The 25245-nt window shown below is 38.8% G+C and overlaps 1 protein-coding gene across 3 annotated transcripts in view; it reads right to left on the reverse strand.

Annotated features, from left to right (window-relative positions):
• CDC42BPB (CDC42 binding protein kinase beta) overlaps nt 1-20862 on the reverse strand; it is a 59700-nt gene extending 38838 nt beyond the window's left edge. For 2 of the 3 annotated variants that reach the window (XM_026048691.1, XM_026048689.1), the window contains exons 1-4: nt 20776-20862; nt 9962-10045; nt 6789-6884; nt 3841-3989 (exon numbers count right to left, since the gene is read on the reverse strand). In XM_026048691.1, the coding sequence (XP_025904476.1) occupies nt 3841-3989; nt 6789-6884; nt 9962-10045; nt 20776-20838 (392 nt within the window). In that variant the 5' untranslated portion in view covers nt 20839-20862. The remainder of the gene's footprint in view (nt 1-3840; nt 3990-6788; nt 6885-9961; nt 10046-20775) is intronic. The other variant, XM_026048690.1, reaches the window with a different exon arrangement.
• Nucleotides 20863-25245: the final 4383 nt, after the last annotated feature.

Here is a 25245-nt window from a genome sequence, read left to right on the forward strand (position 1 = left end):
ACTTTCAGATGTGAAGTTCCAAATAYGTGGGCACTATTTGTGGCAAATAAATAAATAAATAAATAAAAATTTAAAAAGTTGCACAATAGTGTTAGCTTATTTTGGGGAAGAAGATAGAGTTTCTATGATTAAAAAAAAGAAATGCAGCTCTCTGAAATCTCCTTGCCTCAGATGTGGAAGTTGACCATGACTGCTTTTTAGATTGCTAAATCCCACTATGTCACACTTGAGTAAACTTATGGAAGAAAACATGAGAATAGCTTTAACAATGGGTCTTCCTAGTAATAAAAATCCTGCCAATCTGCTACATTTCTCAAATGTAAAAACAAAACAACAAAAACAAGTAAGCTATTGCAAAGCCTAATGCTTTGAAACTAATTACTGAAAATTCACTAATACTGTTGTTCAGTGGCAGTATTGGAAAAAAATAAATTAAATGCTAATTYATGGCTGTCAAGATACATAAAATGCCTCCTTTTGTGTTACAATATGGAACAATACTTGCTAACCCAGAAAATTAAGCCATCTCACTCTGCTTTCCCAGTAAACCAATTAGCAATTTTCCACTGTAAAATTTATTCCATATGTTTAAATTTTCACTGTAAGATTTATTCCATACATTTCAGTTCTAGATATTCTCAGAATTCACTTGAAGTCAAACAWAGCAGAAGCAGAAGACTATAAAAGCTCAGTAGAAGCTCTTATTTTTTAAAACCRCACCACTCACTCAATGCATGAGGCCAACAACATCCAACTCATCTCTGCTTTACATGCAGATCCCCCTTGCCTAAGGGAAGGCTGTTTCTGTTCAGAAAGCTTAATGCCTCATCATTCAGCTCCACTGCTTCCTATCTGCAGCTACTAGGTCAAATAAGCCTTTAAAGAGGTCCTGGAAATCTCTCCAGAGCAATCATGTTTCTTGATAAACCATTCCAGTTGCCACACAACAGTTTCATTCTATCATATGAGGGAACAGATCATCTATCATATGAGGGACAGATCATCTAGTCCAACCTTTGCCTGCATGAGCAGGMAGGTTGGACTAGATGATCTGTAGAGGTCCCTTCCAACCTTAAATATTCTGTGAATCTGTGAATCTGTGAAGACTGARTGAGCTGGGCCTGTTTTCCTTGGAGAAGAGAAGGCTGAGGGGATCTGAATAACATGTGTAAGTTCATGAAGGGGGAATGTAGGGAGGAAGGGGCCAAGCTYTTCTCAGTGGTGGCCAGTGACAGGACAAGGGGTAATGGGTGTTAGTTGCAACACAGGAAGTTCCATCTGCATGTGAGGAAGAACTTCTTCACTGCGAGGGTGACAGAGCAGTGGAACAGGCTGCCCAGGGAGGCTGTGGAGTCTCCTTCTCTGGAGGTCTTCCAAACCCGCCTGGATGCCGCCCTGTGCCCCGTGCTCTGGGTGTCCCTGCTGGAGCAGGAGGTTGGACTAGATGTTCTCTAGAGGTCCCTTCTAACCTCAACCATTCTGTGATTCATATCTCATCTCTCCAAAACACATTTTGCCCTGGAACTCCAGTTGCCACCTTGAACCTTCACGCAACCCCGTGCAAATATTTAGCAGCTCAGTCAGTTGCACCATCTTCCTTGGAAACAGGTGCAGGGTGTCTTGGAGGGCTCTTCTGTGGACAGATGTGTCCTCTGAGCACTGCTGAAAACTCCCATTCACACAAGAGCATACTCTAGCAAACAGACCTGCATGGTTCAACTCAGTGTGGGCTTTACAAATAACACAGAAGTAGCAACACTCTTGTGTTACGAATTCATCTGCATCTAGAGCTTGTGCTTTCAGTGGACCCCAAGTACAGACCAAGCAACACACAGTAGCTTCACTATTGTCCATTTAGCAATGATACATTTATTGCAGAGTCTAGAAATATCAAAGCATCCTGCCTGTCCAAACGCAAATACTAACGCTCGGTTAGGACAGCAGATCATCTTGCYGTGTATTTGTGGCAGGGGCCAGAGACAGCGTTCCAGACCATGCTGCTACTTTTTCATGCAAATTCTTCCATAATTTAAGTTTACAAACCCCAAGAGACAGCTTTTTTGATAAATGCATATACAAAGCACTTAAGCAGTCCTAGCTTTAAGTAAGTGCTTGGGCCAAATTTGACTTGTGTAACTATTATGTAATTAAATGATAGATATCAGCAGCTGACATAAATAGATAGACAAAGGATAGCAACAGCTGTGCTGGGTAACATCTAGGGTCCAATTCAGTTTCTAGAAAGGCTGCACAACAAAAGGGTACCAATCTTTTACTCTCAAAACATGTAAACTTCTTAATAACTATCATGGACATTTTTATTCATATAAATATATATATATATAAACGCACTAACGTTTCATTCATTCAATGGAATTGCTGAGTTATTAAACTTCTATACACCTCCAAACACACATATAAGGTTCACATACTTACAATCATCTGTCCTAGAATGCAGAATCACTAGCAGCCTCTAACACTCTAAGATCTCCATGTACTGTCTGCATCTATTTACAAATTATTACATTTTTTACATAAGTTTCTATGTGTGTGCTTGTAAGTAAAAATTTATGTATGTGCATGTGCATATATAAAAATATATTTTAATCTTCAAAACAGTGATAAAATTCTGAATGAAATAAAGATCAAAAATTGCATTTTGTTTTAGCATTTCATGTGCCTCTTGAATATTAGTTGTGAATAAATTCATCCCACCTACTGATCTGCACTTAAAATTTCATGACAGGTCAGTAAAACTCTCATTTCACAGGCACAGATATAAAGGCATGGAGAGGTGAAGAGGCTTGGTCAGGATATACCTACCAAGTCAGATACAACACTAGAATGGAGCCCTCTTCTCCCGAGCTTGCATTTTGGTGACCTGTCATGAACCTGCTCTTATGGCCATAAGCAGTTTTCAGTTAAGTACAAAAACACAACTGCTGAATATTTTGCAACTTGCCTGCAAGATACCCGTTACTGAAAGCAAGATACAAAGTCAGAGTGTAAAGAGACAACTGCAAGGGTTCCCAGGACCAATATCGTTTTGCTTTCTAATTGGCACACAGCATGCAGTTGTCAAAGCTTGTCGTTGTTAAAGCTGGAAAGCACAGCAAGGATAGAAAAATCTCACTTATCAAGATGCCTACAATGACAAAAGCCGGAATAGTGCTAGGGAGGCATGCAGTAAGAGCTCTTCTGCAGCAACTCGTGCCAAAAGGTAACTCAACAGAGAAGCCTACAAAGCATTAAGCTGCAATCCTTATTTCCTCTTCCACAGCATRAGGAGTACGTTAACAGTGGCTGTGGAAACCGCCAGAGACTGATCTGGAAATACATTCCATATGCAGACATGCCAATTAGGTCACTTGTTGCAGTAAATGTACATATCTGTTTGATGAGTACCTCGGGCAGATRGATATGCTGAAGGTATCGTGTTTACTGCAGAAAAACTTTACCCAATGTCACAATATTTGCAAATTTTGCCTAATGTYACAGCATTTACAAATGTCACAACATTTGCTAATTCAAACTGCTTCAACTTCTAAGCTGTCTTGGGCAAGGGCAAATAAATATTCATCAGGTAACTTTGTCTGAATTGAAAATAAGTCAAAAAGCTTGATTAAATATGAAAGCTTTACTAAAGATTAGCTAAACATAATCACTTCTAAAAACAAATCCGCCAAGTCTGTATTTAATCTGCAAAAATTTATACAGTTGTTACACAGTAAGCAAGTGCCCACAGCAGTTTGTCTGTGGCTACTGTGCTCATCTAATAATTTCTCTAGGATATTTTACATTATCCCCATGTTTTTTTCTCCAAGAAAGACGGTATCTTACCTGTGTACATAATGCAGCTCATGTATGGAATGTATAGCAAGCACCATTTCCCCAATGTAGAACCTGGCCATATCTTCAGGAAGTTTGTCTTCAAACTTACTGAGGAGCGTCAGCAAGTCCCCACCAACGTAGTAGTCCATCACTAGATACTGGAAAGGGAAAAAGGAAGCAGTGAAGGATTGAGACAATTGGTAAAGAAAACTTTAATTTCTCTCTTAACTAGTGTAAAAGACATCAATCTATTCACATCAGAACAAATGCAAGTTATTAAACCRTAAACTGAAAACTTTTCTAGAAGGGATAGAAAGAAAAACTAGTTCATAATATGAATTTATTGAAGAATAATTGAGCTACCTTTCTCATTAATGGGAGATACTTGATACTGCCAGYAGAAGAGAATACTTAATGAATGACGAAAAAGTATTAATGTTTCAACATTTAATGTAGGACACATATCCTGTGCTAAGCATTTGCTGAGGAAAACATTCATTTTTATTGATTCAGCAGCAGCAACTCAGCCTTCCTCTGAACAGTATTTTGATTAAAGTTTCACTCAAACTCTACCAGAGCAGGGAAAAAATAAAGTACTTGCAAAACTGATCTAACATAGTCTGAAGATAAATATTTCATTATTGCCACTACTTTTTTGGTAACACTTTGCCTGTACGCAGGTCTTTTAAATTACAAATCATTTTAAACACATTTTCAAGAAATTCACTGGAAAAGGAAACACTAGAATGTCTTCATTTTGTAGAATTGTGTACTTTGCACTTATATTTCAGTTCTGCGTTTTCACAAGAAGTAGGGCAGTAGCTCTGCCCTACTAATGTAAAATAAAGGGAACAAGCCCCCCAGTTACTTCTTGATTCTCTCATATCAGCCACTAATTGTCTGCTTTAGCATMTTACCTTTTCTTTATCCAATTGTCTCATTACATCTCTTTCATTATATAGCCAAAGGAGGATAATAAAATCCCCGCAGGACACACAGACATCAAAGATTTGTGTCTGCTTCAGGTTTAGCAGATACCGTTTGGAATTTAAGAATCATTAGCTATGGTGAACAGAGATCAGTGGGAGCAGATGCCAGAACCTAGAGCTTTCTCTTCCAGGSGAGTTATGAGAATGAAGCTTGTCTGCCTCTTCTACCCCTGCTCTGCCTTGTAGAATGGAACATAAAARCTAATCCAGGGTCAGCAGCAAGCTACGAAGTAAACCCAACCTGGTTGGCACCTACCACACAGGAGCATTTTCCTGAGACTGGAAAATTACAGCTGCAAACTTCAAGCTGAACAGAGATCTGATCACCAAGATACTACCGAAGAGTCCCTCCTGCCCAGGTTTCCAAAAGAAAGCCCCTTCCTGATAGGTTTTGTCAACATTACTTTTTCTTCATATACTATTTATGGCAGATACACTTCATCTTTGAGCACCAGACATCCATAGTGGAGAAATGCTGAGTAACAGTTCAAAACAGAAGCTGTTGGTTTCTTAGATTCCACACCTTAAATTTTAGATGCCTAAACTCTGCTATTTGGTGAACCTTCACCATCTAAATACCTGTGGGAACCTGGAACGCACTACACTGCTACAAATTGCTTGGAAGAGATTTCCACCAAGCAGTACGAGCAACACAGATCCCTCTATTGTTACTACTATTTCTTGCTGTCACTACAGCTGCAGATTTTTGGTATTTCCAAATAGCTCCCATCTTGAATTATTTTTACACAAGGACATCTCGAAATATTTTTTACAAAAGTCTAAAGGTTATATCTGAAGAAAACTGAAATCTTGAGGTATCTTCACCTCAGAGGCAGTGCCACAAATACCTAAACTTTAGGGACAGAAAATCTGGCCCTGTCACAAAATAAAGCCATAATCAAACGAAAATTTACTGAGTGAGGGTCCAGAACCTGCCTGCTAATTTTGCTAGTGTGGTTGTTACTCTAAAAATACTTAATTATGATACATTCTTAAAATTTTTGTTTGGTTCCAACACCTCTGAGAAAGCTGAAGTATCTTCCAACTCCAACTTATGCTTGGTTCCTTAATCCATATACATGCTGTCATCAAGAAGTTTTTCTTACTTATAATGATGTGTTACTGTGGTGCTATCCAAAAAGCATTAAGAACTTGAAAACTTTTACACTGTAACTATGCCAGTGCTACAGTCCACACAGCTACTGCCAAGTTAAGCACATTTAAGCTCTATGTTTCAGTCTGCTTTAATACGTCAGGACGGAAACGGAACTTTTCTAACTTCTACGACAAAGAAAAAGTGGCTTGTTATAAATCTAGTTATCAATTTTGCAGTATAATCATCACTATTTTAAAAAATTGTGGGTTTTGCCAAGTGCTGCTTAACCCCAAAAAACTACTGAGATGACCAGTCTGCTGATTTAAGTTCTTTATTTATATATATATATATAAATATATATATATATTATATATATATATTTATATATATATATATATAAAGGTGTTTACCTTTAGGGAAGTTCTTATTTTTTATGATTTTTTCAAGTATGATTTTAAGCTGTGATTAAAATAAAACGTTAAATTACTTGGCCATTTTAATAAAGTCTTGCTTCAAAAGATATATCTTGAATGTTTAAGGCAAAATAAAAATATGCTGATTCTGTGAAAGGAAGAAATATTTCCAAAATGCTTACTGCATGGGTATCAAAAAAGGCTTAAGAATGATATACTTTGTTTAAGGGTAGATTTATTAATTTAAGGTGATTAACTAACCCTTATGCTATACTATAACAGGACTTTATCACTCTCCTGCAGTCCTTCTGAGTATTTTTTTTAGTCCCTGAAAGAAAGAATGTGAAAACTCTACTGCAAGGCATGAAGTGGACAGATTTATTGAACCAATATCCTTAAATTTATCAGAAAAAGTTCCTACATAGCATAAACTTCTGTGTGCTGAAGAATTAAACATACCAAATAGTTCTCATCTTGAAAGGCATAGTGCAATGTAGTAATCCACTGACAATCTCCATTCACCAAAACATTTCTTTCTTCTCGGAAACAAGCTGTCTAAAGGAAAGAAGGGGGAAAAAAGCCATTGTCAATATCTATAAGTATCTTCATACCATGAATATATATGCATGTTTTATAGGATTAAGATTTCTGGACAGGGATCTCTATTCAGCCTCCTCTTCGGTTCGCAGTTAGGCATTCGGTCATTCTAATCCTTACTRTGGCCTTAAAAACACAACGCAAAACTTAACAGCCCACAAAACGATTCGAGATAACACCGAATATTTGTTCCATAATATATTTAAAAAGAAACTGTACAATGTGGTACTGTGCCACATTGCTTTAATTTCAACTGTGGCAGTTTCTTTATGTAAAATAGCTTTCTATAAAGGATAGTAGCTTTGATAGCAGCTTGTAGTTTTATAAAATACACTAATGTTTTATTTTGTTAAAAATATACATGCGCGCGCGCACACACACACATATGTATCTCAAGATGCAGACCTTGGGATTCTTTCACTATTCAATTCAGAAAGCCATTAGGGTGTTCAGTATTTGTCAATTCAAATTCGAGATAAAGACTAAGTACTTGTTTACAATTGTTGGTGCCACTTTTCCAGAAAATGCTCATGAAAGAACATTCCTGGAAAGCTCAAAGGTCTCCTACTAGAGAAGGACACAGTATGGCCAAGTTGGAAAGTCAGCAGTTGCTGGTGCAATGAAAAATAAATCAGAATTAATGTTAACACAGATGATTCTAAGGTTTATAAATACAAGGCCAAAGGTATCACTTTACAAAAAGTTTGGAAGTAACAGCAGCTCTAAGCAATCTGCTCGCCTGTGCTAGAACAGTTCTCTGTTGTTTTGGCATCGCTATTTGAGGAGACTGCCAACACAAAAGAACTAATGCATTCATTTTTGAAGACATAAGCGACTTGATCCAGTCCGCTGTGCAACCTCAAATGGTGAGGGAATGCTATGAACACTTTCGAATTAGGAATGCCGCTCAACACTTTGCAGCATGAATACACACCAGAAAGCTTAAAATGCCTTATGGGCCATACCTGGAAAAGCACGACYGTCTGCCCAACTACCTAATGGGACTGGTTCGGAAGTGCAGTGAGCAGCACRCTAACGGCCGTGCATTCTGTTGTCTGAGCAATGAACACAAATGTGCATCTGATCACCGCAGATAACATGTCTCTTTTTGCATGCAACAGGTGTCAGCTGATGCTTACTAATCTTCCAGTATTTTAATCACTTCAGACAGCGTGCTTCATGTTGCAGCTTAGATACCAACGAGCAGTATTTAGAATAACTTTGCTATGTATAATAAGTTACACAATACTTTGTATTACAACACGTACYCCAAATACAAACATGCTTCTTGAACCGCTAATATAGTGGATAAGACATGTAGAGCCTGCTTTTCAGTGGAGCGGCCCACAAAAGAGGCTACTCTATGTTTGCAGCTTTCATTTTAAAAATGACAAGATTTTCCACATCGGGAAATTAAAATTTCCCGAATGCTTTACAAACTTGATATGCAGGTTAGCCAGGAAAGGTAAGAAAAYGAATCCAGCAAACAAATCACTCTTGTGCCAAAGAATATGGCAGAGAAAAATATCTGCCTACAACATCCCATGCAGGAATCAGTGGAACAGGACTTAACTGGACTGTTATTTGCCCCAGGTGTGAGCTGGGAAAGCTGCTGCTCTATAGGGCTCCTTCTTGGTAGACATCCCTCTTTACCTTTTGCTTGCCTGGCGGTGTATAAGGAGCCAGTCACATAATGTGATGATACTTCTAGTCACCTAATATCAAGACATCTCCACATGAAAAATTTACAGCCATTTAGTGAAGCCATTTAAATAAATCACCTCAGAAAATGACTGAAGCCAACACAGTTTTATCTTCACTACAGTTTGAAAACTTCCCCATAGTATTTCAATTTAAACTAATTCAGTGCTGATTAATCTGATGAAGATCTGTGTGGAACCGGCAGCAAATTCCCCCACAAGGGCAAAGGCTCCTTACAGAGGCAGTGGCGCAGCACAGCCCCGAGCACAATCCTCCCCCCAGCTCGGAGGAGAGCRGCGCACCAGCGGCCGCCTCCGCCTGCAGCGGAGGGTAAGGACTGATGGACAGAGCGTGACTAAAGGAGGCAAATGCTATGGTGGAGAGGGGCTTAGCAAGGGATTTATTCATAGGAAAAGAGGGGGAATTGACTTGCTGAAAGGGAASGGAGAGACCAGAGAGGATGGGGGTGGTGCCAGGCAGGAGAGAAGAGCAGGACGGGAATGGGGCTTAATCTGCACGGATGGGGCTTAGTCTGCAGCAAGACGTTAGTCTTTGTCTCTTACTGTAACTGCTACAAATACAGATGCAGTGCATGGATCTTCCCCTCAAGCCTGTTGCTCATTTAACTGTTGATTTTTTTGATAATAGGCTTGCCAAGACTTAGGCTTTGCTTCTGCAGTGCAAGAGGAGGTATTCTAGGAACATGCCACTTACTGTGGCATATTCTCAGTAGGTTCTTTAAATGCTGGTTTTCCTAGTCATAGTACTAGTGAAGTACCTGTCACACATTTATGGTACCTTTCATAAAATACCTTTATTTTATTGTTTAATAAAAAGATTTTGTTCATAACTCATTTTGTTTTACAATCCCAATTTGTGTTTTGTTATAGTTTTATCAATTACATAAAGACTGCTACAAACCATAGGATGAAAACTCCTTAATGCAGGCTTTCCGAATGCAGGAGAAAATAAGATCTTTTCATAATTGTTGTATGCAGCTGTGAATGTCATAGTAGCACCAATCTCAGCTTTCATGTAGTCTTTAACTTGCCTTTATTGTAAACAAAAATCTGGCCAATAAATTCAGGGTAAGAACTAGGGCAGACTGTCTGGTAAACGAATACACAGTAACGCTGAGAACAACAGATGCCTGGAAGGGACTGTCAGACTTGATTGTATTAAAACAGCTTAAGAAAAAAAAAAAAAAAAAAARAAAAAAAAAAGACCGAAGCTCCTGTGCTTATGAAATAATTCTTAATCTGGACGAGTTTCAATGTAATTTTCCTCATACCATTTAAAAAAATTCCCTGCATTAGGAGAGCCGTATTACTTACCTCCGCCCTTTTAAGCATTTCCCACTTATTTAGAATTTTCATTGCATAAATCCGTTCTGTACACTTCATTTTAACAACAGCAACCTGAAATAATAAAGATATTTTTGCTTATCAAAAGGATGGCCAGCAAAAATTAACATTTTAATATCTTAATATTCCAACATCAATAAGAAAGAGTGACTAAACAGTCATCAGCAATTAACACACATATTGCTAAATCATAACTTGGTTCTTTGTTCCTTCCACATCGCTCCTCCCTTACTAAAGGCACTGGATGCACAATACACCCTGTGGCCAACTGCTCATGACCAAGTACGCAGAAATTGAGACAGGAAAAGCATCCAGTTTTTCATATGTAGACGTGCAGTAAAGCAGCTTTGTTCCCCAGGAACAAGCAKGGCTTGTGCACGGTGCCTTCCACCAGGAGAGGAGAGGCAGCTTTAGAAAACAAGTAAGGCCGCTGTCAACTGAAATTTGACTAATTTATTTTACACTTTAGGTTTCAGAAACTTGAAAGATATTTTCAAATTAAGGCCCTTTTGTGTAGTGCATGCAGGTATTTTAACAGAAACTGAAACTGTATTCATTTACTTATTCACCATTCTGCTTGAAGTGTTTTACCATGCAAGCTATGCATTAGATTTGCGTAAATTGCTCTATTACAAACAGTAGTTGTGCTTAGAGCAGTACAGTAGAAGAAAAAGAGAAGAACACAAAAACTTTAGGGCTTATGGTTACAGAGTTACAGTTATAGAGGATGACAAAGACGATATTTTGACAGCAAGGTTTGTATTCTCCAAAACCAAGACTAAAACCATAATTTCCACAAACTTTTAATTTACATTAAAATTCTTACAGTTGGCAGCAAAAAATGGGAATCCTAACTAGGACAGCAACATCTTCACTGCATTATACACCAATTCCTGGAATACTTCTGCTGAATCTGGGCTTTTTTTTTTTTTTTTTCCCCCTGTTTCAGAAGAACTGACAAATCTGATGAGCTTTCCTCTTTTGCTGCTGAAACTCTTTATCATCTAAAAACTGGGGGGATTCAGGACTTCTAAAACAATGCTGACTGAAAAACAAGGTTGGGATAGTGCACCAAGCACAGAACCAAAATACAAGCCAGAAGTCCCGGGAAAGCAAGAGTGGAATCTAAAACCTTGCAATTAAAGCAGCTGCAGAATTAGGAAGCAGAGAGGAAATTGTTCCTCCCGTAGCACCAGGAGGAGACACTCAGCTTTAGCCACGTCATTCTGTGGGCTTGCTCCTAATACGCTACCTGCACAGAGTTATATAATGGAAGGCTATCTTGGGAAAAGGATCAGTACGTTACCGTATCTTACCATAAGGAAAAGCATGGAAATCTAGCTGTAAATGCACCTGGGAAAAATACAGCTTAAAGGAGGATTCTTCTTAATGCTATATAGAATAACCACAGCTACATTACATCCCAGCCTCTCCTCATAATAACCATGTCTCATGGATACTGCTTATGCTGGGAAGGAAGTAAAATGAGGAAGTCTCAGCTGAGCGTCTTCAGGCAAATACCAAACTTATGGTTTATAAATGTTCAGCTTTTTTCCTAGCCTTGTCATGGCCTTAAAATTAAAACCTATTGTAAAAAAGAAATTCTCCTTGCACGCTCTTAATTATTTGCCTGATACAGCTGAAGATACATATGAAGGAACATATGAAGTATGGTAACATTACCCTCTATGTGCTCTAAGTTCTACTTCATATGGAAGAGGATCACTCAGGAAATGCTCCAATTTCCACTAATGGGAGAGCTCAGAACAGAAAACGATCAACGGCTGCAAAAGGGCTAAGGCTCTGGGGCTGAGGCAGTTTGCAAGCCCTCAAGTAGCAACGTGCAAGTTGGGTTATCCCACAGTGCCAACATCACTCAGCCATTCAGGCACAAACAGAGCCCACAAATGAGCACACAGGTAGCCATCAATCACACTGTATCTGAGGCCATCACTGTCAGAAAGCTCTGTTGGGTGGTGGAAGCTGAAGAACTGAGGAGTGCTGAACTGCTAAGGGGCTATGGGGCTGGCATCCTGCAGGACACATACGGCTCAGAAGCTGTGTCAATGTTTGAATAGGAAGGAGTCAATAAGAAAAGTGCGAGGAAGAATTCCGAGGAAACCCACAGTACCTAGCCTGAGTTAGCATTTCTTTAACTACAGCTGCTTATGTCACTCCTCTTGTAATGTTCAAGCGAAAGGACTAACTAAAAATATCTTCTGGATGAAGAGAACTGTTTCCTGCAGAAGAAAGGACTCAGTAAAAGTCAAATCTCAATTTCACTCTAGTTACCAAATTACTGCATCAGCAAACACTCAGGTACCACATTTGAAAGGGGGTGAGTGGGACTTTTTTTTCCTCTTTGAAAAAACCACAAGCAGAGATATTTGTGTGACCATACAGCAAAATGCGCAATCACCCAAATACAAAGAGAAATAAGTAGTAAGTATTTTACAGGGAAAGAAGCCTGAAGGGAACATAAGATGTCTCGTGCAAGCAGCAGAGTTTTGTCCTGTCTTGGCCTCATTTCCGATTCAATCATTCATTCTGCATTATTTTTTAAGAGGAAAACAAAAAACAAAAACAAAAAAACAGGCCACACAATATGTAAATACATACAGAGATACCTTGATGGTATCTCRAATAAGGAATAAGGAAATACACATCAGGAATAGGAAAGATTAAGGAAATAAGGAAAGAACACATCAAGCTACATCCTGAGAAACTCAGTACTATTATAAGCAAGAATTTCATAGCAACATTGATTTAAAAAGCTACACCTTTTGTTTCACAAAGCTTTTTTTTTTTTTTTTTTTTTTTTTTTTGCTCAAGTTAGCTCCTATTCAGTTCGTCTACTGTTCATCAAGGGAAAATATTTCTAAGTTTACCTTACTTATACAATATTTTGAGTTGTTTCAGAGATACTATTTTATTGATTATTAACGTATTTCTATTGTATTTTTCCCATTTTAATATTAATTTCTCTTTTTCTGGCATACTTAAAATTCAATTAAAAACAAGGTGGCTCCTTTGTAACAGCAAACAAAAAAATCACAGTATCTGCAAAATTGCAGTATACGCAATTGTGTAAGACATGCAAAATGTTGGATTTTAAATATGCTAACTGCTACAAATATCTTGCTTACCTTCCACAAAGGTTTAAAAATTTTAGGGATGAAACAAGCGTTTGTATCATGCACGGATTGCGATTTATTTCTTATTCTTTATTTCTAGGGCTACTGCAACATACACTGTAATAGATCTTGAAGAAGATGAAAGGATAAAGAAAGGAAAGAACAATAAAACAAACTCCTGAACAAATTTCTCTACTTGTAAAGACACATAACATCTACTTTTCTTTTTTTTTTTTTTTTTTTTTTTTAACTTACATCTTTCCATCTCTCCTTTTCAAGAAGATGCACACAGCTATGTAATCTATATAAAAAGCAATAATGTGACTAGATGTATTAAATGGTTCCGCTATGAGAAGACCTAAATAATCCAAGAAACTCCAGGGCTGGAAGGAGTATCAGTTACAGATATGACAGGCATACAAAAATACGAGTGTCTTGGAGGAGATCAATAGAGAACAATTACTTGCTGTTTCTCACAACACAGAAATCGAAAAAGCAAAAAAAGCAGCAAGCTTAAAGAAAACATTTCCCTGCACATACATCTAGCTTTGGAAGTCTGCCACAGGCTGCTGCGGACACCTAAGTCTGCAGAAAATATTTAAGAATATGCTTAATACATGTGTAATACACACGGCAGGTGCCTTGGAAGCTGCTCTACTMCAGCGGTGCTTAGGGGGCTCCAAGCCCTCTGTCCTGGCTGCAGGGAAAGCCGGAGTCTTGGTCTTGGTCTCCAGTCTTGGATTCTCTTCTACACATCCACCTGGCCACAGGGATGGGCTACTGGACGACTCATCCACGTAGCTTTGGCGCAGGGCCCGGGTGTTCTGGTCAAACTGAGGCACAAAGCTCCTCCAACTCACCTCTCACTGCGCTTGCTGGAACGGACAAGCAGCATTTCTAAGCACTGAACAGCGTATCGGAGTGCTTTGGTAGAGGCATTTGGATGATTCTGCTTTCCTGGGGAAGTCTGAGCACTCCAATGGGGAGAGCTGCAGCGAGCCGGCAGCTTGCGCTCCTGCAGGCCGCATTCCAAGCGGCTCCGGGAGGCTATAAGCTGCTGCCAGCTGATTTGATTACCATCGTTGTAACTCTTCATGCCCTCAAGATTCACAGCAATAAAGACAGTGCAATAAAGCTGTTTCCTCAAGGACATCAGAAAGCCTAATGAAACCAAGGACCTACCCTTTAATCAACTTAAAGTCATATTTGTGTCAAGAAATGTGAGAACAGGAGTTAAAGCATAAGTGAGAGCCAACTGTGGTTCTACATGCCATAACACCCTATCAAATTTGTATTACTTCTGCCATCCATTTTCTTACAATATTTTTTGCCTCCAACAGCTCCAGTTGTACTGCAATAAAATAGATTGAAACAATACAGCCAATACAGCATTTTTAGACTTTGGCAAGACCTACTACTTTGTTTCTTGAATTATTTCGTAAGTCTTTTGCTGTAGTTTCATCTCCAAAAGCCATTTGATATTGACATTTAGGGCTGCAAAGYGCAAAGCTATCCTAGGTAAAATTCCACCATTTCTTGTGCCCCAGTAAAGTTTATAGGGTGTGAATCTGAGTCAAATTAGGCTGAATAAATATGACAGAATTTTTCTGCTGAACCTTGTCCCTTTGAGTGACAAGACCAAGAAGCAAAAATCAAAGTACTTTTTTTTTTCTTTTTAAATACAATATTGTAAAGCATAAGCCTGGTATAAGTGCAAAAGCATTTAAACAAAAGACAAGAGTTTCCAGAAAATAATGAACATCAAAACTAAAAAGACTTCCTGCTGGGAATCTTATGTATTATTTGAYGCTTAACTTATTGGAAACCATGTTGATATTTTAATGCAAAAACAGCTACCAACCACTCTGCTTATGCTCACACCATGTTAAGCTTCCAGTAAATGTCTGTCCTCAAGAACTGGACTTCCAATAAAAGGTCAATCTCAAATACAAACCAAGGCAAGAACTGTTCTATCCTCCTGATGGGAAGATACAAACCAAAGAAGATAGTGGACCCAGAAATACAGTTGGTATTCTAATCCTCATGAGATCTGCTAAATAATAATAGGTAGTCAGGAAAAAAGGCAAATAATAGGACTCGAATTCAAAGGCAGACAGGTACCATCAGGGACAGGGAACACTACGGCGTTGTTGCAATACAACCTCACAAGAAAAACCACACACAGAGAGCCACGTAGAGAAGCTCCATCTGGAAAGGTAGAATGGACGACTATTCAGATGATCAAGGAACTAAGAGCATCTCATATCAAAGGGAAGTGAGAAAACTGTTGCTTGCTCAAAATAAGAAGAAAAGAAAATGAGAAGGGGATATGATTGCTGTCTACAAATAAAATTGAAAGGAAGAACAACAGCAACAAGGATGGAAAGAAGATCTGCTTAGGTTAATGGACAATGAAATTACACAGACAAAATGGTACAAACCCCTGTGAATTAATCTTCTGCAGGAACCTAGAATGATTTTAGATATCTGAGCAAGATATCTAAATAACTTTACGCAAGCCTTTCTATGAGGAGAATAGATGGMAAATCATTTCAGATGTAAACAATTTAGCTGTACTGTCTTATATTATCAAATTCATAATCGAATATTACAATCATTTTTCCCAGCTAAGGGTTCTATTATATGCCATTTTCACAGTCCTCTCTGCTTTATCCTATTGATATTTTGGATGCTGACTACTTTAAAAAAGTGCAAGAACTGCTTTATGATCCCGATACTCTTGGATACGACAAGTCTTTGATAWACAGCTCATTAGTTAACCGTTTTAATGTTGCACATCTTGGAGAAAAACTGGTTGGGACAGCTTTATCTTTTTATGACTATTTTACATGTCATATGAGCGAGAGTATCCTTGGTTGGGCTCATATTCAATGGTGCACATTTCCAAAGCAAAAAAAAAAAGAAAAAAAAAAAAGGGGGGATGTGGATCTTCATGTTGTGCAAATGAGAAATGCTTCACCAGGGCTGGCCAGAAAGGTTCTGCAGAGTAAAGGTCCTCAGTAACACCTAAGTCCTTCCCTAGCACATGCTGCACACACAAGTGACAGGTCTTGCAGTGTCACCATGAGGAACTGTCTCCCCAGCCTCTACAACCTGCCTGTCACCAYAGAAACTTCATCTGCACAAACAGCAACAGAGCTGGGGTGGACTAAGCAGCAGTCTCTTCTGAAGCATCTTCAAAACCAAACGGCTTCTTTCTTAATCCCTTGGACATTTCTGGGCAAGGTACACCGTGGAAAAGCATAGCTAATTAACTATTTCTTTTGCATTGTATTCTGAACACACTCTGACTCCTAATAGCTGGATGAGGACTGTCATGGCATTTATAACCATGGGAGGCAATATGTTAACCTGCAGCTTCAGAAGGTACAGTTCCTGTTGGGGACTTAATACCACTTACTCTGAATAGAAGACAGAAAGCCTTTAATGCAGTGTGTAAGCTCACWGTGTCCCAGCTTAATTTCCCTATCAAAATTAGTCAGGACCATAAAACTACGATTAAAACAGCGTAAGGGCACAGGCTGCACTGGACAGTTTTTGTATATTCACTTTCAAATCTGTGTTCTTAGCCAGTATATTCCTCATTAGGAATCACACTATCAATTAGAAAGCTGTGGTACACACTGAATCATCCTTACTCTCTCAGAAATGATTTTATTTCCTTCTGGAAACATTTTTACACGTCCTGATCCCAGCTGAGACCCTTGCTAAGCATACTGAATCGAGGTGACAAGAATTGGTACTAACCACTAAACAAATCAAGCCTGTACCTCAACAATATTTATAATGAAAAGGTAGTTTTAATCTGTCCCTAGGAGTAAGACTTGGGCAGGGCACGCTAAGAACTTGAGTTATTTTCTGYGCTAAGCAGGAGAAAAGTGTCCCACCCTTCCGCTGCAACCACAGTAAGTGTCGCCCATTCAAAAAAATCCTTAGTAATAAACAAGGGAAGGAAAACGATTGTTTCACTCCCTTATTGCCATATTTCCAGGAGGTATCAGCCACTTTGTACAATCACAGTTCTGAAACAATGTACATGAGACAGTTCTTCCTTCCACAACCACCCTTCGCGCTACTAATTACACACACCAAATCTTGCTAATTCCACAYAATTGCTTACATGGCCCTTTACACAAGATACAGAGAAGTGATCTTAGAGACTCACAGTACGTTCCTCAAAGGTCAGATGAAGCTTGCAAGCAGTTCGTACAAGTCTTTTGAGTGTGGCAGTTGCCATGCCCAGCATCCTTCTCCATCCCTCCTGCTGTTCTCTAGCACTCCCAGCTTCCCTGCATGCAGAGGCAGCCACCAAGCACAAGAGGCTTCTTGGGAWGTTTTTCCAGCAGGCAAAATCCCACCCAGCCCCATTGCTCAAGTCACTGTTTCCTTTCCAATAATGTCATGCAAATTTCAAGTCTTAAATTATTATTATTATATTTTTTAAAGGRCAGGGTATTTTCCACTGTGTACTTACACACACAAAATAACTTTCCCAAGCCACTGACTCCAGGAATCAGAACCTTAAATATTCCTGTAGAAGATATTCAGACATTCATTTTACCATGCATATAAAGTAGCTGTCTTTGCTTATGAGGGACCTGTATGTTTTGGCAGGTTGCTAGAAAAGAAATCTCAAGTTCTGAAACCATTTTTTTTTTCATTTTGGCATAATGATAATTAGAACGTCAAGAAAGATTTTCTCTCTTCCCTTCCCAGTTCTCCCTTTTTATATGAATTTTCACTGAGGTAGTTTTGGATTATCAGTTCTGTCCTCTCCCCTCAAAAAGTGGACAAAAAGTGTAAAGAATCAGGAAAGTCTGAAAAGAAAAAAAATGCACCAATAGTAAAAGGTAAGTGCTGGCAATTACATAAATATGCCTTAAATTAGATACTGCTTTTGCAGTTGTGTTCCTAAGACCACACTCACATGAAGGCTCAATCCACTCTGGTCAAAAACTACATTTCTCTGGCTTGTGCGTTACGCGGCAAGATGAATTTCTGATTCTTACTGATAATTATTAGTAATATTGTGTGTAMGCATTTTGTGTAAGCTTTTTCTCCAAAGCAATTATCTATACAAAAGGAAGACTAAAGCCTCAAAGGCTCTCCAAAAAGTCTAAAAGTAGGTAAACTGTAAATATAGGCACATTGGACATTCAGGAGTGCCTTTTTTGAAGTCTAGTTTGTTTTGCTGTTTGCTTTTTAAACTATTTAATTCTAACATGAATAGCTTGCTTAATTCTGTTTAAATTCTTTATAYATTCTAACAAGTATTTTAACTTTTTTAAAGAAATAGTTCAAGAGCAAAAGCGCTTTATGAATAAATATCAGCATGCTCAGCAGAAACTGATTTTTATTTATAGAATATCAACTTTCACATAATTACTATTTATAATGTCTCTAATATTAGGCACTTACAGCCATGTAGCATATACAAAGTAAAAGAACAAGACAGTGCAACACTGACAGAGCACTACCACTACCTTTGTGAGCGCTCCTAAATCTAACAGACAATTCTCTCTCCTAGACATCATTTGTGCCTTTCAATCCTTCCTTGTCTAATATTTCCCCATTTCTGTTTTTTTTTTTCCTGCTGAACTCTTCACAGTAACTTCTCTCTTTAAACGTGGTGTTCAAATAATATACCCCAGTTAAAAACAAGTGCTTAAGCGAAATTCATTAGTGAGCTGATTCTGGGACAGTATTTTCATTACCCTAAGATAACATTTCCCCTTTTTACAAAAAGGGCAGTAACTAAAGGTTAACATGCACTAAAAACTGAACTACTGTCTTACACGTCAAGATGCTGCTCTCAGTCTGGGCATTTTACTTAAAAGGCTCAAGTTCCCTAAACAGCCTTGCCTGCTATGACCACACGTGAACCTCATGTTACCTCGGGGGATCATTAGAGTATAAAACAGATGAAGAGGTAAGTATGCTTCAAACAATAATTTCTCTGTTTCAGAGAGCCACTTTCCTCAAAGGCAATCCTTGAAACAGYTTAAAATTCTTTGGATCTGAAGATTTCAGAAGCTGAAGAATCCRAGGATACCTTCATCCACCACCAAGACGCACACATACGTATCTCTGCTTTTCGAACCCAGGCTGAGCACAGCCCTAGCGTTTTCCCTGCTCAGTTTCAGGTTTGGCTGTAATACCAAGAGGAAAACAACCTTTTCTCATTAACAACGTGGCTCTTCAAACCACACTACTTTCAAACAGCAAGTGGCTCTCCATAGCAATACTGGCTTTGCAAGTCTTCTACTCAGGCCTGCAGTAACACGAACGGAGATCTGGTGTTGGGGAAGGATACGAATCCATCCAATATACTAAGCATAAGGGTTCACATCCGTTTCAGCAAGTTTCTACATGACCTTATTTCCCATCTGAAATAGGGTCTTCATCCTACACATTAGCACCAGTAGTACTACTAGGAATACTACTTCCCACATGCATGAGCCTGCTCTCCTCCCCCTATTCCTATTCTGCATGAAATTCCATGCAGGGGGCAGAGCTGACTTTTCCCAAGCTGGTTTCTGAATATCCAGCAACCACGATGAATGAGCTTGGTTACATAACCAAACCCTGTGGGAAAGAGCTTGACGTGTGCAGGACACACCATGCTCAGAAGGTGCAGCCCAGGCACGGAGATGACACCAGATCAAGGCAGGGAAGCCCAGCCTTAGCCAGTGGCAGCAGAGGTTGTAACTGTTAATGGGACCAAGTCATTAGAGGCCACTGTACTTGACTCTAATGTGGTATCATTCAAAAGAAGCTTCCAGAAATAAATTTAAGGTTTTTTTGCCCTTTTTTTTTTTTCTTTTTGACTTCTAGAAATTCTTCATTTAATCAGATCTTTTGCTTACAGTTGTGGCTTCAGTACTTAAGTGCTGAGAGAGTCATCTTTGAGGTACCCCAGAAGTCTCAGGTATCCTATGCCTACTAGAGAGGGCACRTTCATTAACGTTTTTGCCAGTGGCAAGACCTATCAGATTTCTGTGACTGATGAGACTTTCATTAAGCCTGTTAAGAAGTAAAGCTGCAGTCCAGGGTCCCAAGACTGGCGAGTCCTCAAAACACAAGGCGTTCCTATCATCCCAGCATGATTCAACTTGCTGTCCAAAAAAACAGATCCAGCAGCCTTTGATCTTCAAAGATGACAGGGAAGAGCCTTTGAGGCAGCCAAATGCCTCTTTCTGCATTACCAGATTGTTACAGACACAGGCAGATGGGTGGAGCAGCCTCTGCGTTCCTGCCATAGAAACAGCCCAGTTCTGTGTTAAATTATAGCAGCGGAGAGGAGTACATATGGCAAGTGGGAGAAGGGATCCCAAAGTCAGCTGTACAGCTGCTAGGTGGGACCACCCTTCGTCACACACATATTGAAGCAGCACTTGTTTGCTAGTCTGAAGTCAAGATTAGTCAAGCACAGGAATGGCAGAACTGGATAGTAAATACTCTCCTGCAAAGGACCTTCAATAGTACCTGCTTATTACGCCACATTTGGGAGGATTATGTAACAGCCATGTGACTCTTCTGACCTGTGCTTGTCCTAAGGACAGCTGCAAGAAGAAATCAGAAACGAAGTTGACAAACGACATCACTACATTGACAAGACAAGAATCTTACCTCACCAAACGCTCCTCTTCCAATCACTTTTATAATTTCAAAATCATCTCGATGAAGYTGCATTTCCTTTACCAACTTTGTGAACGGCTTTGCTGTTTAAAAAAATGAAAAAGGAGAATTATAAACAGAAATATTGTAAATGAAGATAATTCATAAAACAGAGGTCAAAGATACTTTGATACAAAGCCTACACAGTTCATTTTTTCAATTAGTATTAGAGTATAAAGAAAAATAATTACAGATTTAAAAAAGAAAAAATGATTCTTATGAATACTCAAGGTTTTGCTCATGACTGTAGAAATTACTAGTCCAACCTTCTGTTATCCGACATACTATCTGGCATATTTATCCACCACAAGAAGTGTCTATGGGCCACAGTCCAAGTGCTCTGCTGGAGATTATACAGTCAAAGTGTCTTTTAAATTCTTAGAACTGCAATCAAGGAAGGCTGTGCGTGGGGTTAGGGAAAATAAGCAGAAGAATAAGCTGAAGATCCTCTATTTTGTGATTTTACATATACCAGCTACAGATTTCACTGCAATTCATCTTAATACATCAATGCTCGGTCTCTACTTGTGGCCTGGGCATCAGCCTTGATCCTATCAAGCAATCATAAGCAAAGCAGGCTTCGGCAAGGATTTTTTTTYCCCCCTTAGTCACGTGAAGCAAGTGGGACAAAACTTGCTATCAATAATCTGTAAAGAAAATTCACACTATTCTTTAGCCACAAGAAATATTTTCTTCATAAGCCAGGTCCAACTTCACCTTTTATTATTCCAACTAGACCAGCTACCAGTCTCAGGAGAGAACTGCCTACTCAATAGCAATGAAAGAACATCAGCAAGATCAAAAAGGCAGAATTTTCACTCTGAACTACACTTTCCACTGGAATCAAGCAATATTGGCAAAAATCTCAGAACCAATATTAAGTGCTGTAACATAAAAGCTGCTGAGGAACTAGCCTTTACTTTGTTGCAGTGGCCTCACTGGACTTGAGATATTTCTCAAAATATCTGGATCATAAAGTCCACTGTATCTGCACCTCCCACCAATTTCCTCCTCTCCGGTCCCCATTCAGAATACCTTAGTACTGCCACATTACGTTTTGAGGTGTTTAAAGATAATTTTCTATTTACTCTGATTATGACCATAACACATAGGAAAACCATCCTCCCACCTCAATTCATAAAAACAAAAGCAAGAACAACACCCCCCCACACACACTCTTCTCCATCTTACTGCAAATATTATTAGACTTAAGAGATTAGAAGCTTTTAGATGTATTTTTTTTCCAGGTACAACTGAACAAAACATCTCGCACACTCCTTGTGTTTGAGCCCACACTCCCGTTTTACCCTCCTTGCACTATGACAAAAACTAATAAACTCTAAACCCAACAGATTTCCCGTAAGAGGGAGTCTCTGCTTTGACAAAAGATCTYGCAAACAAACAAAACCTTAAAACACACAGCAGATACAGAAACCTCAACTGAGGAACACAAGCTCCATTAGAAAGACTAACCAAAAAAAGCCTGAAAATCCCTCAGAAAAGAAAAACAAAAGAGAGTCAATAAAGTGAAGAACTATCCATACTGAAGGGCAGCCATGTTTCTTGTTTGTATTTGGGAAAAGCGTGACTGAAAAGGGTTCATTCACAAATAATATCCTTTCAAATCTCACAGCTTTCTGTTTCCTCAAAGAATGATATCTAAGGACTAGAAATCCCATTTTCTATTTGGATTCCCTACTTCTATATGAGAAAGGAAAGTCTTCCACATAGGATCTACAAAATAAAGAAGAAAAATCCTCAGCTGCTATGCCCTAGCTAAACTTTAGATTCTAACAAATTTAACAGCAACCCAATCAGACATCTATACCAGCCAATGCCTCTATGGATATATATCMGTTATTTCACAAAGAAAAAATCATGTTTGGCTATAATTCAAATCAGTAAGCAGATTACCAAAAGAGTTGGCTAAATAATTATAAAAAACTGTCAGGTTAAATCGATCTTAAGCAACTTGCACAGCAGGAAGACAAACCTATATAAAGGTTAGCTGTCCTATACATTTAAAAAAAAAACCCACAAACAAAAAAAACACCCCTTATTTCTTGTATTTTTTTTTTTGTCAGGTGGTCATGCTGTTCTTATTTTCCAGTTTCTCTTACTTTGAAGAAATGCATTAAGCTTCATCTCACTAAGTTGGGATTTGGTTTATCAATCCATTAAAGCAAGTGAAATCAATTAGTTTAATATATTAAAAGATAATTSTTTGATTACTATCAAGCATAATGTATAACTTATAGCTAAGTAAATAGAGGAAAAATTATTTGTAGAGACAGGATTAACTCTCTACAAATTGCATTCTTCAAGATGTTAGGATCAGCAGACTTCATCCCCAAGGACCATTTCAATTCCAAAACCTGCAAGAGTCCTAGGCTGGTCTTGCCTTTTCACCTCAATTTGTTAATTTAGGTACTACATATCAAAATTAATTATTTCAATATCCATAAATGAAAACTGCATTCTCTCCTATAAGGAAGTTACCACTTTTGCAAGCTGTTTATGCTTTTAAACATTGGCTTCTAAGTATCTAGCAAGTCTTGGTGTTCAGAAGCGTAGCAACTTTAATGGTGGGATTCCTGGAAAGGTTGGCAGCAAACATCATTGTTTGAATATAAAGAAGAATATTAAATTGGATAGGACTTCCACCAAAATGGACACAAATCATAGTCATTTTTTAAAGTGATACTTTGTAAACATTGTGGAGAAGAGTTATACRTACATCTCTATGATACATCACTGCTTTCAAGAATTGGATTGTACAATCTTTACCTTTTAGTAACTCAAATGATAAAAAAACCTCAATACTTCTAAGGTGCTTTGCTGCTTCTCCACGGGATTGTAGTCATTCCTGCTGTGCTCAACCATCTAATATCCAGGTTAGCAGCATTTGCACAAGTGGGAGAATGGAGTGAGCAGACACCTGCTCCAAAAGGTGCAGAGCTCCATTCGTCCTGCTTGGCAGAACGAGGCCAACTGATACAACTTGTACTATATAATTAGTGAAGAGCATCAGCTTTTCCTTTCACACACAATCAAGCACTGATAGAAGGAAATAAAGCATATCACTAGTTTGCAAACCAGGAATCCAAAACAAAATTCTCTCCATTTACAGTAAGTAAATTATAATTTGCTGATTAGTTTTGAGCCTAATATTAAATGCAACACTTATGATTTGGATTTAATGTAAGACTCGATGAAAACATTTCATGCAAGGAAAAACAAAAGGGGAGCATTAACTCTGCCAGGGGTTTTGTTGGCAGTAATTACCAAATTTTGTTATATATACACTGTCCTCAGGGTAACATTATCTGTGGGTAAATGCTGAAGTTTGTTTATTCAAGGCTGTGATGCTCTAATCAGAATTTAAGACAGACTATGTGCACTATACACTTGTACACATCACTGCGTCCTCTCCCTCATGCTGCTTCTGCATTACTGCATTTATTAATGTTTGGGAGAAGGAGATTTTATATAAGGCCCCAGAGGCGTAGTGAATTAATTTTAAGGAGCCAAGATATATATGCTTTCGAGCATATAATGTAAACCAGCAAAAAACTATGTTTTGATCAATATTCATAAAGGGAGSCTGAATGCCAAAATATATTTTTTTAATGAAAACCCGAGAGCGCATGAAAGAAAATTCTCCACCCACAAACTGTATTCCAATCATATCCTCTTCTTCCCTGGTGGACTGGATTAAGCTGTTTTACCCGCACAGGAAGAAAAGGTAAGGTTGGAACAGCTTGAAAACAATTTGAAGCCTGGACATGGGTGTTCAGGTTTGCGATTCAGGTGCATCTGCACTGCAGCCACCTGATCAAAGACATGCGAAGGTGGAGCTGTCTCAGAGGGCCCCAACACTGCAGGGGACCCCAGGAGAGATTATCTGAACAGCCAGACGTGGCCAATGAGGTCCTCATTTTGCATCGCTCTCCTATGAGCCTGGCCTCCCTGGCAGGGCTAGAAGCAGATTTATTATTTCCTTTCATTTCTGAAAGCAGGTCCAGGGAAGGATCCTACTACTGTTAATCTTGCATGACAAATAATGCAGCGCCTCTCCCCAAACTTCATGGCAAGGTGGACAAAATACTACTGCTGGGTTTAGGATGCAATGGTAGAGTAGTGCCCTGGCTCTAATCAGAGGAACGACAAGACCCCTGGATATTTTGTTAGGCAGGTTCCAAAAAACTCAGAGCCACAAAGCACACACATACCTTAAGTGGAAGCTGCCAGATAATCAGGACTATCTGATGCTTTGTACCACCAACTGCTTCTAATCTAAAGCAAATGTGACAATCAGAACCGACCAGTACAAAGAACCATAGAAGAATGATCAGAGAATCCTTAAGGTTGGAAGGGACTAGAAGGGACTCTAGAAGGGACTTCTAGAGATCGTCTAGTCCA

Source organism: Nothoprocta perdicaria, unplaced genomic scaffold (genome assembly GCF_003342845.1).
Source record: "Nothoprocta perdicaria isolate Ctin4 unplaced genomic scaffold, notPer1 scaffold_56, whole genome shotgun sequence".
In the NCBI taxonomy this organism is placed as follows: Eukaryota; Metazoa; Chordata; class Aves; order Tinamiformes; family Tinamidae; genus Nothoprocta; species Nothoprocta perdicaria.